Source organism: Anopheles stephensi, chromosome X, assembly GCF_013141755.1.
Source record: "Anopheles stephensi strain Indian chromosome X, UCI_ANSTEP_V1.0, whole genome shotgun sequence".
Lineage (NCBI taxonomy): Eukaryota > Metazoa > Arthropoda > Insecta > Diptera > Culicidae > Anopheles > Anopheles stephensi.
This window is the reverse complement of record NC_050201.1, coordinates 8715092-8728227: the sequence shown is the minus strand read 5'-3', so window position 1 is coordinate 8728227 and position 13136 is coordinate 8715092. Positions and strand designations below refer to the sequence as shown.

At 45.5% G+C, this 13136-nt stretch overlaps 2 protein-coding genes across 7 annotated transcripts in view; one reads left to right on the top strand and one right to left on the bottom strand.

Annotated features, from left to right (window-relative positions):
- LOC118517435 overlaps window positions 1–13136 on the top strand; it is a 96853-nt gene that overhangs the window by 18134 nt on the left and 65583 nt on the right. The gene's annotated exons all lie outside the window — the stretch shown is intronic.
- On the bottom strand, window positions 5395–10506 carry LOC118517438. Of its 5 annotated transcripts, none has more exons than XM_036063565.1 (3): window positions 10262–10506; window positions 7336–7899; window positions 5395–6568 (listed from the first exon to the last, which is right to left on the bottom strand). In XM_036063565.1, exons 2-3 carry the CDS (start codon window positions 7502–7504, stop codon window positions 6426–6428), a joined length of 312 nt encoding a protein of 103 aa, XP_035919458.1. In that variant the 5' UTR covers window positions 7505–7899; window positions 10262–10506; the 3' UTR covers window positions 5395–6425. The 5 variants fall into 5 exon arrangements, with proteins under 5 accessions (XP_035919458.1, XP_035919457.1, XP_035919459.1 ...); XM_036063564.1 differs by having other exon boundaries at window positions 7336–7881; window positions 10277–10495; XM_036063566.1 differs by having other exon boundaries at window positions 7336–7881; window positions 10262–10493.

The window sequence follows — 13136 nt, the reverse complement described above, 5'->3', positions numbered from 1 at the left end:
GTAACCCCCGGTGCGACTTGCATTGCCAGCGTGAAATGTAATAAAAATAATGCCAAAGCACCCGAGATCAGCAACCCTCCACATCCAGCGAGCCAACAGCATGAACTCTGGACGCTGTGCATCATTCCACCCGTGGCTTGTGTGGGCTGCACCACAAAGCAAAGAATGCACACACAAAAAAAACTACTGAACGAATGGAGCTAATTTCACCCACCCGGTGTGCAATTTTTCCTCCATATTTGCGTGGGGAAAATGATATTTTCCACCTCTTCCACCCGGATGCCCGGATGAAGCGTGAGAAAGTGGGAGGTGAGGCTATCAGTTTTAAAGCTGGTTCTCGCAAACAAAACCAACCAACAGGCCTGCCCTACTCTCGGTGTAGGTAGCTTTAGTCCTGTCAGCAGGAATGCTGGGCCCCGCGAGAAATTTTATTGTTCGCTTCGCTTCTCAGTGCTTCTTATTCTTTTGTGTCTTGTGTGTGTGTGTGTTGTGTATGGTTTCGTGTGAGGTACACACCTTTTAGCGCCATCATGTTTCGAGAACGCATTCTTCTACCTCTCAAGTGTGTAGTCCTTTTTTTGCGATCGTACCTTCATTTTATGGTCCTTTCCAAGGGAACATTGTCAGATGAGGTATTTCGATGTGCGCTTATTTGTGTCACACCAATAAAAAGAAAATTGAAAACTCCTGTTATTCACATTTGTTACATGGTCTTGATTTTCTCTAGAAATCATTCCTGTAAAGCAAGAACAAGCAGGAAGACTCTTTAATCCTAGTTGGTCTAGGGGGTAGATCCTACGAGGAAGGGAATTTGAGGAGATCAGGAGTGGGGCTGACTCTGACTATGACCGTTGGAATTAGTGGGGGCTTTGTTGGACGAGATCCTTTGGACGATGACACAAGGTGTATTGGTGTATAAGTCCTCATCGTCTATATTGTTGCTTAGTAAAGAAGACCTCCGCCACGCCCTTCAGAAGACGAGGTCTCTTCGTGAATGGGGTCTCTGGTGTCGGTTGCACCAGCAGAGACTTCTCTGGACGACGTGGTCTCTAGGTTCACTAGTGATTAGCGAGTTATTTCGTTATCCAGTCGACCCTCATGTAAAAGAAGACCCCTGAAACGACAAGTCCCTTTATACGATAGCACTGGGATTTGTTGGTAGGTATTAATTTTTTGTTGACATTGTCATTTGACATCGCTAGACGTTGCGACTCTTGAGACGGTAAGATTTCTTCTTAAAGAGGCCTAAATTGTTGCTGGATACAACGTCAAGGTCTTTTTACAAACGAGGTCTCTAATACATCCCCACTGATTAAAGAGACATGTCTGCGAAGGTGTGTCGATCAGTCAGTTATTAGTTCTTGTAGTATTGCGTCTCCTAAAAATGTCTGAATAATCAGAAAAGGCTTTTTGACCCTAGTTTGGTAGTAAAAGAGTATTTGAAAACTCTGTTGGATGGGAACTTAAGGAGGCCATGACTCTGAGTCTTGGAATCTATTTGGGCCTTGGGGACAATAATAGCACAAGAAAGAAAATGTATCTAGAAAGAAGAGACTCATCAGACACCAAGGTCTCCCTGTAGATTAAGCCTATGTTTTAGCTGGAACTCTGGACGCCCGGAATTCCATACGATAAGATCTCTTGCAAAACGAGGTCTCTGGTAGCCACCCACCAGCGGTCACTATTTATTTCGCCATTAGCTAAAGTAACGTACCTGTGTTTGTGTGCAGCCATCCGGATCTGGATTAATCTCAGAGCAGTCAGGCAGACCGCACATCAGCCATCTCTCCTTACAATTGATAGTACAAACAATTGACGTTTGACACTAATGACAGCTAGACAACTATGACCCACTGTTCCAATTTCCCGGATTAACTGCACTGCAATTCCCCAACTTTCACCGGTAATCCTAATTGAATGTTTATATGGTGGTGGACCACCCATCATCGTACTTAAAATTCACTCTCACTCCTCAACAATACGTTTTTTTTTTGACAGTTCAACGTCTAAAACTTACAACCTCGTTAGAGATGGGTTCGTCGGTGTAAAATTTATTAAACCGGATAGACCAATCTTTATCTCTTCCTTTTCTCGCCGCCTATCTGCCTAGTGTGCGAAAGAGTTATCGGCAGTGTACGCTGCTCCAGATGTGCGCACGACCACGGAGGAAACTGCTCGCCGCGCCCTGAATGCATTTTTATTTCCAAACTCCGCTCCACCGCTTGTCCACTCGTACCACCTCTGGGACTCCACATTGCAAAGGGTACCCAATGTTTTTCGTGCCACTCTGTGACAGTAGGAGGTTATTGTTACTCTTCTTGTTTTTTTGGACCTCTTGGTTTTTTGGTCAACAAGATGACATTAGCGATAAAACAGTGATTTTATTGCCACTATCTTCGCTACTCTACCTCCATTTTCCATCCTAACTTCTCGCCCCCTTTAAGCGATCACATTTCACCGCTTTCATCTACCTTGCTGAGTTGCTGAGGTATTGTGGGCGCGCGCGCGCTCGTTCACCTTCAATTAGTCGCTTCCGATTATTCCCGAATTTCCATCCGCCGACCAGCGGCTTCGTACACCGCAAGGAAAGCGAGGTGCTGGGGTGGGTGATGTGAGGGAGCAGATAGTTTCCATTTCGTTTTCTTCTCCTCATTCGGGGTTTTTGGTTCCGCTCGGTTCCGGATGGATGTTGCTGTGCAGCGGATAGATAAGTGCTGTTGAGGTTTTTCTGTTTCGCTTTTCTCCTTTGCTTCGCTTCTGTTTAACACATTTGTATTTCTTTATCTCTTCTGTTTCGTGTTTTTCTTTTTACTTTGTATTTATACACCCACACACACACACACACCCAGAGAGCTTCCAAATGGCAACCTTCATTATCAATGCCATCGGTTTGGTGGCCAGTGTTTTGAGGTTTTTAGCATTTTCTTTCTCTTTTATTTCTCTTCTTTATTCTGTTCTCTCTCTCTCTCTCTATCTCTCTCTCTCTTTTATTTCCGCTTACAAAACGGGAATGTTTCTATTTCTTTTACCGTAGTCTTCCACCATGTTCAATGACGGAAAACAGTGGGGAAGCAATTGAATTTGGCAACCGGATTTTTCCGACCATTTTCACCACCTATCCGTATCTTCAGCTTCTCATCGGCTTCTAACGGAATTGTTTGAGTGAGCTTCACGATTTTTTTTGGGTTTCTGCTGTGGAAGTCTAGTCTTCGGCCACACACGCTCTAAGGTGGTCCCCGACGGTCTCCCAAGCCACGTTGACGCGTTGGGTGACTAATTTGTGAAATTAAACACGCCGAAAATAACGACGCTCGGCATGGGCGACAAATCGTTTGCGTCTCATCCGCGCTTCCTGTTCCCATTATCCAATTATCGACAGCCACCACGAGACAGTGCCACCGGATGATTTGGGATGGGAATGAAAAAAACCCCACGCCCCACGATAGCAACAATGGGACACCTTAAAACGGAGTGGTCTTGAAAGTAGCGGGATTTTCTTCTTTTTTTTTTTTGTTCCAAAGCACCCATAAATCCCTGTCGGTGCAATGTACCGATTGTCGATTTTGCTGTCACCGTGGAGGAAGAAAGAAAAGGTGGAATTTTAATTAAAGCAAAGCAGGAAAAGAATCTTTGTGGATAGGAAGAGGCACTAGTGGGCTTTGAAAAGTAGCAAACAGAAGAATAATACAAAAAGATAAGATAAATAGTACGAAAAAAGAGTGAATTTAGGCGTTAAGAACTGCTAAAATATCAAAAACTTATTTAAGCAAAATAAATTATTTTAAAATATTATTAAAAATATTTTTCAATATTCAAATATTTTTATAAGCAAATGTCATGGCTAGTGATGGGAATTTCGTTCTGAACCTACTTGGTTGAACGATTGGACCTAGGTTCAATGAAAATTACAGAGTAGGTTTTTTGCAACTACATTTTGTTGGCCTTAGAAGGTTAATGAGATATTTGTATTTATGTACCTCCTAAGGAGGTTTTTTGGGATTTTTTTATGTACCTCTTAAGGGGGTAACAACAAGGCTACTGCCGTGATTATGGAAATAGATAAATAAAAATAATATTTTGATACGCTGGCCTTGTTCCACGATATCACATTGCAAGTGTAGAGAGTGCACTGTTAGAAACGCTCTCCACTGTCACAATTTTCAGTTTCCGTTTGAGTAGGTTCAAAGAACCTACTAGGTTCAAAAACGTACTAGGTCCACACTGTTCCTTTCTGAAAAGAAACAAGTTTCGTTCCGTTCTGAAAAATTTCAATATTCTTATCACTAAACATTAAAAACAATGTTCACCAAGATTTGGCTCACGATACCGTATAAAGTAAATGAAAACTATTTTTTTTAAATTTAAATTGCCTAAAATTTGCGTATTCCAAGCAGCTATCTAGTTTTATAAAGTGATTCGATACACATAATTTTTGCTAAAATTCTTTAAACACTTTTTTCAACAAAGATCATGCTTGGTTGTGACACTCTTAGATAAACCAACTGTCAAATGCGTGTATAAGTTGTCAAACGCTTTGGAAGGAGCTTACCTATTTCGACTCAGCTGTTGTGGCTGCGATTGTTTGACAGAACAGCGCCATCGATCGTAAACAGTTCGATCGAACAATTCTTCAATGACAGTTATCAGTGCAAAATGTAAACAAATAAAATTTTTTCGGTCCGATAACATTCATTATGTGGAAATAAGTACTTGTATAAAAATGTTCTAAATTTGAGATGCGTTTAACGACCATCTGTCAAAATGATTCGTCAGTTGTCAAACACTAAGGAATGAGTGAAAGTTCCAAGTTTTAAACAATCAGGTTAAAAAATTTCATATTTGATTGATTTCAGATCATGAGCGTAAACATATGCCTCCGAAACCTGGAATATGAAGGTTTTTTTCCCCTATTGTCCATGAAAGGGTTAAGTCATCAAAAACCTCGTATATTGTTTAGGTCGAGCGTAATGTCAAACACGTGTATTGTTTGGACGTATGAAGACACGTGCTGTCAGGAATTTCAAACACTGCTCTTGTTATCATATTATTTTTTAAAATAAAAATAACTTTTATAAAAAAAACTCAAATGCGTGCAAAAAGTAGAAAAAATTTACTAACGCACTTATACCGTACGTTATGCGGAAAAGCTAATTGAAACAAAACAAACAAACAAACAGCACTTCCGCCCGGAGTATGTGAGATTCATTTCCAGCTGCTTCCAGTTCACGATTATTTTTGTTCCCCGCTTGATTCGTGTCCAGACTGCTGCATAACCAGCTGCTTCTCGCTTCCCATCATCCAGTACTGGAGAACGATAAAATTTTGCCTGATTTCCTTACCTTTTCCTCTGACTAATCTTTCTCATTGCTTGCATAATTGCTCCGGTGGATGGAATTCCGTTAGAGAAAAAACACACACAAACACACGAATTTATTATCAACTCCAAAATAAGAAAACAAAAATTTAAAATGAAGTATGAAGTTAACATGAAGTTGCGATAGGCGAAAGATTTGACTCTTGGAGGGGGTTTGTTTAACTACCTTTATCCACCGGGATGCGTGGATAGCGCAATGAGCACGTATTGTTGGACATACCACCCGATTCCGCATTCAGCACGTTAGTCGGAGCAACCGAAATCATCTCCATCCGGCATTATCCGTTGCGTGATCCTGGTCACGGCACCAGCGAACGATTCACCCTCGGTTCGGGCGCTAATCGTACAGTAAGCGTTCGCGCTCTCATCCATCCCACTGTCACGCTTCCGGTCCCTCCTGCTCCAGTACGAAATCCACTTATCCTCATCCTCCCCCTGCCCTTCCCCACCCATCCGTTCGTCGCGTTTCGCGTCATCCCGGATATCGGTAACTTCCGCTGCCGCAACCCGTAACGCCGCCTCACCCGAACGCGAAGCCCGCGCACCGGTCGTCGCATCGCTCGCAAACGGATTCGCACCTGCGTCAGTTCCGGCGGGCGTGGTGGTAGTTTCGAACAGTGCCATAATCGAATCTGTCACCTGTTGATGGTCGGCCCGGCCCGGCGCGGGATGTCGATTATCGGTCGCTTCCGGTTGGCCAGGTTTAGGCGGGTCCCGCAACAGGTACTTGTTCGTTTGCGACTCCTCCTTCAGGTAGGTTTGGAACTCGTGCCGGAAGTAGTCGTTAATCAGCCGCCAGATACCGGTACTGTAGCCGAGTATGACGGCAATGAAGAAGAAGCTGCGAAAGGCAAGCAGCAGCATCGTAGCTCCTCTATTTTTCTAACTCTCCCAGCAAGAACAAATAAGATCTGCTCCGCAAAAACACACTGTTTGGTCTCGTGACCTACGATAGCTAGATATAGTTTTGTTTCTTTTTTTTTGCGCCTCTTTTAACACTTGAAGCCAAACGCTTAAACATCACTCAACATGCACACTCATACCAACACTCCTAAAGTTCGCCAGAGTCTTCGTCCTCGTCGTTAAACACAAGCGAGCGCAGGATGCGATAGGACTGTTGCATCTGTGGCCAAGCCATCGTAACAAACACCACAATCGTGTTAGCGATCACGAACAGCTTCATCATTTCGATACCTGCCGGTGAGAGAGAGAGAGTGATAATAGAAGCTATTATACTAAACTACAGAAATGGGAGTAGACGGTCATCATCAAGTCAGCAAGAAAATTGACAGCATTTAAAAATGGCCCCATCATTTGCTTCAAGTGAATATTTTAAATTTTTAAAACAAATTTCTGAACCCAAAGAAACGTAAAAATCGCAAAATGATTAAGACCTCAAAATGCCCGCCTAATGTTATGCAATCCGCAAAACAAAATCAAGTGTTTTGTTTCATTTGAAACGAAAAACCTCAAACTCTGGATCGGTTTGAACATTGCATTGTTTGTTTGTTGTTTTCTTCCCTCCCCCCTCCTCCCCCCATAAACCAAAACTATTTTCCATCTCAATAACAAAATGGCTACCGTATCCTATATCCATCCATCCACCAACAGCACCGGGTCACAATGCATTTTCACTGTTTAGCTTCCCCCGATTGAGTTCCATTCTTGAAGCTCTTTGATTGGATTCCAGCTTCTCCGTATGCCGTCCTCAAAGCACCGTGGCTTCTCCCTTTTGAGCGCTCATCCCATTTTCACGTATCACTCCCCCCCGCCCCCCAGCCCATCGAGACACAGACTTCTTGAAGAAGTTTGTAGCCTGGAGCATCCTTTCGTTCGCATTGTTGTGTGTGATATCGTGATGACAGTAAAGTGGTGTGTGGCGGTGCTGGTCGATGCGAAATCCAATCAATAGCTCCTCTTTCACCCCGCTTCCCCCACTTTCCCTTATCCTTCAAACTTACCTTCTTCCGATCTTAAATACTTCCCGAAGCCGGCATTTGTGTCCTCGTCCGGGTCCTGAGCCACCGGTGCCACCTCACCCTTTGCCGCCTGCGCCGCCTTCCCTTTGCGCTGGTGACCTCCTCCCCCCGTCCCCGCATTTCCCTTCCGTCCTGACGTTGCCGGTGGCATAATCGCAATGCTAGGGGCGGGCGGGTTTAAGGCTCGCCGGTCTTTCGTTCGTACCCGTCCACCGACACACGCTCGCTCTTTCGGTTTGTTTGTTTGTGTCGAGGCACTGCGTTCTGTGGCTCGTTTCGTCTGGCCGAACTTACCAAGCTCCGGCCAACCAGGCCCCGTTACACACCTTCAGGGATCCTCATGCATTACGAAACAGTACAGCGGGACGGGACGGTGGCGTTGTGTGGTCTGTTGTCCGCCAAGACCAACAAAGACTTGGCTTTCGAGCTTTTCGAGGGAGAGCGGTGTTTGTGTTGTGTTTTCGTCTTTATTTGTCACTCCCCTGAGGGGAGAGCAGAAATCCCCAAGCAGTAGCCGCTCCTGAGACACTGAGAAAGAAAGAAAAACTACAGAAGGGAACAAGAACAGGAAAAAACACAAGTATAAATTAGTATTACAAGAGCAGTACGTTCGTACTACAGCAATAAGCCGCCACAGCCGTACCAGACAGCCAGTTTCTTCTGACGGACTGCTCGCCAGGCACTCCAGCAAGCAACTTCAGCTGTGAGCAGGTGATATCAGTCTTGATACTCCGTGCCCAGTAAACTTCTTTTCGAGAGGAGCTATTCGAGGACACGGAGCACGGACATTGGAGTTGAGGTCTTCGAGCGACCAAAGAAAAACAAATCCCTCGAATGTTTGCGATCCATCCCGTGGTTGTGCCGCCCAAATTGGCACCCGCATCAACCCTCGATTCCGAATGCTTTTGCCTCCACAAATCCCGGACCCGCGGGCTGCGGGTAAAAGGATACGAACGTCAGCGGCGACAGCGAAAATGTTGATCCGTCCGTCCATCCGCCCATCCCGCGCGTATCTCATTCAACCGTTCCACTGTCCACAATAATCGTCATCGTGTGACATCCAGCGGGCCACGGACGACGGAAGACGCATCCCGCCCATAACGGGATCCCCGTTGGAGCAAAAATTTAATCAATCATTTTCCCTCCAGACACACACACACACACAAAGCCTGTAGGTGGGCCAGGGAAAGGGCAGAAGGTGACACGAAAACCGGAAAAAGGGGTTATGTGAATGGCTGCTGTTTGGGCAATGATAACACACACATCCTGTACACATTTCCCTTTTGCGTGATGGGATTTCGTTCGGCCAAAGTATGGGTCGGGAAATTGGGAGCAGGGGGGGAGGGGGAGGAAGAATAGGAGAAACGGTTCTTCGCCTCTTCTCCACTCGCGCTGCAACCATCACCTAGGATCGCTTGTTTCGCACCAAACAAACATACATTCGCGGCACGAGCCCTCTAACCTCCGTCGGTTCTCCTTGTGTGTGTGTGTGTGGACCAGATTTTTGTGTTTATTTATTCACAATTGAGACTGGAGTTGCCTGAATGCAGAGGGGCAGAATGTCTCTGTTACGTGGTGGGGCTGAACGACAACCTAGTACTCCATGCCCCCCCGAGACGGGGATAGAGTGAGGGTAGGGAGAACCGAGGAAAAGTTTTGCTACCAAGCGAACGTAAAAAGCAGTTTTGCAACTGTCCGGTTGTGTCCGGACGACCTCTCCGGTTCCGGAGTACTGTTCGCTCCTAGTTTGCGAGGTTCCCCCCTAAGGGCCAGAAGCGTAAGCGATTTGACCAAGGGTGGGATGTGCCTGAGATATAAATATCATCGCCGCTCGCAGCTTTCACCGTTTCCGGTTCTTGCCGGTTGTAATGGTGTTAAAAAGGGAAAAACTTCTTCAAGTTGACCCGAGGTTAAAAAGGACGTCAACCTCCACTTATGTACCCGTGTGATTCAACGAGCATCTTCAGGTTAAGGGAGGACTTTAGACGAGCAGAGAGTTTGTGAGTGTGTGATAAAATTCTAGCGATTGCTTTAAAGCAATTTAGTACTGAACAGGGAAGAAATGACTTTGTCCACATGATTATAAAAATACTAGGTTTGAGATACACAATCTTCTTTTTCTTTGGCACTAGAACCTCGGTCTCGGCCTTCCAATCCTGGCTTTTTGTGACTTGGTTTTACCCATAGCTGGATTGTCAGTCCTGCGTACGGAGAGGCAGTCTGAATATCTCTGGAACCACCCTACAATACACAATCATAGGCTTTAAATTTTATAGTTTATTGCTTATCTCGGAAAATTTTTTAATCATGTGGACGATTGTTTTGTATTTAAAACCCCTAATATTTCCCCAATCAAGTTGGCCACCCCTGACATGAATTCTTTTCTTGGGTTAGCGAACTGTTAGGTCTTGACTTATTAATACCACGTAGTTGAATAGTCAACCCGCACTACGGGGAAGCGATCCGGATAGGATTTGACCCTAGGTCCTGCCGTGTGAAGGCCGGCACCTTGTTGCTCCATCTTGACCAGACTCTATTACGTAATTTTTGATAATAAAACTACATGTTTAGAATTATTTCGTGAATTTAAAGCGAAAATAAACATTTGATTTAATTAACAACCAATTTTCAATAACTTATTAGAAACTAAATTTTCCAAGAATAAAAATTGAGCACCCCTTCCTCTTAGTACACTTATAGTAATTTCATTTCCTCTCTTATTGTTACAGGTAAGCAAAATGTGATAACACACTTCCAATCGCGGAGTCTCGTCTTGGAACACGTTGACGTCTGTTTGAGCTGTCAAATGGTGGTTGATTGGGATGAGTTCGAAGCGAATGCATTTTCACTCCTACTTAGTAAGTAGCTAACGCTAATACACTACGTCGAAAGGCACGATGAAGCTCACCAACGCAAAACTCACGATGACTTCCTTTCAGATTTGAGACCACACATTCTTGCTGAACGACTCGTGATCGTTTGACACAAAAACACACTGCCGGACTGTTAGATTTAATTAAGCGAGATTGCGTGTCACACCTTCGGGAACAGTTCGTTCCGGTGTCGTTCTTTTTGTTTTCGCCCCCAGTACGTCCAATCAAGATACCGGCCGTTGGTGAACTGAGCCGTGCGAGTCGTGGCGTCCAAACAACTGCTGCACCGCCGAGCCGCTCTGTGTCACCTTAACGAGATGATTCACCGTGTGGGGTGGAGGGAAAGGGGGAAATCCTAGGGGAGGGGGGACACCCTTCAAGTGCCTGATGTCACAAATAGAAACATTGAATGGATGGGAAGCCATTGTAATGTTCGTATCGTTTGCGATTGCTTTTTCGAAAATGGCATCCCTTTATCCTGGTCGTCTAGTGCACCGGGGAAGAACGTACACAAGAGTCAACAATAAATATGCATCCATTGAGGATGGTACCCACACACACACACACACACCGGGAACCCCATTTGTTACGATGATTTGCGGTGAACTTGAGGCGGTGAAATTCCGGCATATGGTTGGACCACACCACCAGGATCTGGTCCTTCTGCCGATCGCTGGAAGACGTACACAGGCGTCGCAGCTTTCTGTAGGCGACAACGAACGAACGATGACATCGTCATACCTCAGCTCACTTTAATCCTCTTACGTAATCGGATTACATATGTCACACTGTCGCACACAGGTTCGCCAGGAGACGTTACCAAGGCATCTTCCAAGGCTCCGGACACTTCTAAATAGGCGTGCTGCTGTGTGTGTATGTGCGACCTTTCTCAAGTACGCAACAAAACCCTCGTTCCCCGGTTGTCTAGGTGCTTGTGCAACACTGAAGAAGGGAGAGAAACCTCCCCCCCCCACACACATACATATGTCCCGCGCTCTATTGCCTAGACCTGCACCAAGAAAGTGAGAAATTGTGGCAGGACGCTAAAGAAGGACACATTTTTCTTTCATTGCACGTCAACGATTCCCACACGCTCCCGGGCGGTGTGTTTTGTTTTACAGCTGATGGAAATGCTTCACCAGCTGCGGAAGGTGTACGGACGGTGTGACGATGATGGGATGATAAAAAGCTTTTTTGCATAACATTATCACAAGGGAAGGGTCGGTGATAGGTTTGCCTCCGCGGTAGGTCCTTCGCTCGGAGAACGTCCTGGCGACAAAGTAACGTGTAGAGCAGTAGCTGTGCCGTAATAGAACGCCCGATGGGTCCTCGGGCCGCGTGGATGCTGCAACGAATCCTGTCCACTTACCGATGCCTAACGAGGTGCATGGATGATGATAAGGTCGGCTGTACACTTGTCTCCATAGACGAGAACAGGTATAGTGCGCAACACTGGCAGGACTTCAAGCAACACGATACCACTTTCACACAATCGCGGACTACACTTCCCACTATGAAGTTTTTAAAGCATTAAGAGATACAGAGAACATAAGCTTTAAGTAATCCTACGTCATCCACGCGACCCCTTATACCAAGATTCCCATTTTTCCTAAGCCAAAATCTGCCGACGTTTCTCAAGATTAAGTGCATTTCGATGCAATGTTTACCGATTCTTTAAAGTATAGACAACTTCACCAAGCGGATACCGGCTCGAAGTTCATTCGCTCTCGGTGTGTGTGTGAAGAGGGAGAAGAAAATGGCGGCTTGCTGTGAGGCAGGCAAGTTTGCCTGTGCAAAGTAACAAGCAAACTCGAGCGAGAGAGTAAACGAAGTAAGGCAGTTACTATAACCCATCGCACGTAGCCGGGCAGTAGTGAGTGTATACGCCAGGAAACTTAACCGACTCGAACGGATGCGGACGGGGGCGAGAGTTGGTGACGCTAAAAATCCCCAAGCGAAATCGGAAAGTACGTTTTCTTGTTACGACGCTGAACTTTAGTTCGCGCTGTTCGCCCCCATCGTTCGGGGGTGTGGAATTGAAATGAAAGAAGCAAAAGAAGTACGTGCAAGAACAAATTAAAGCACAAGTCACAGCGAAACACTGAGCATAGGGAAGAAGAAAAAAAACCCTCTTACTTCATTCCCACCTCCGTCAGGCTTCGGCAAGGAATATAAGGCAGAGTCCTGGTCCTGGTCGTTGGCTGGTGCACCAGCCCCACTCTACTCATGGAGGCAAGTCAAGTTTTCTCTACTTAGTTTCGCACGTATTTTAAAAGCGAAACTAAACGTTAAGTTTTCCTTCCTGCTACGAGGCACGAGAGCCGAACTTTAACGCTCGGCAGAGCGAAATCTCGAGCTAATTCTTGATCCTGTTTGATCAGTCCTATTGCCGACCATTGCGTTCGGCGGTCGCCCTAGGGAGAAGGGCGAACGTTCGGGGGAAAGACACACACACACATCTATATTGCCGAAACTTTGGAAGCGCGTGGGAGATTTTGTTTTTTCCCTTCATTACGATTCGGCTCGGTGGGATTCTACTGGGAGTTGCACCAGGAATTGATATCTGGCTGACCCACACCAGCAAAAGGGAAGTGTCGGAAGTGCTCGTTTATTAATCCATCGTTAATTGACTCTTACCTACTTGTTGAGTGGAGGGGTGGGAGGGAGATGGGTGGCCCTTTTTTCCTTTCCCTTTTTCCCTTTTTCCGCTCTTCTTGGAACACGTGAGCGCGCGCGTTTTTTCTTCCCCACAGCCTAAGCACCTCAATAAGGACCATTTACGAACGGAATCTTTTCTCGCGTTCCTATTTCTTTCACTTACGTTGTAAATCGATCCAGTTTTTTTTTCTTCTTCCTATGGTGGAAAAGTAGCAACAGAATGGCACATTCACCGGCCGGACTTGTGGAGCA

Excerpts from the sequence above, each read along its gene's own strand:
- LOC118517438 (XM_036063564.1), bottom strand. The coding sequence starts at position 6,238 with ATGCTGCTGCTTGCCTTTCGCAGCTTCTTCTTCATTGCCGTCATACTC.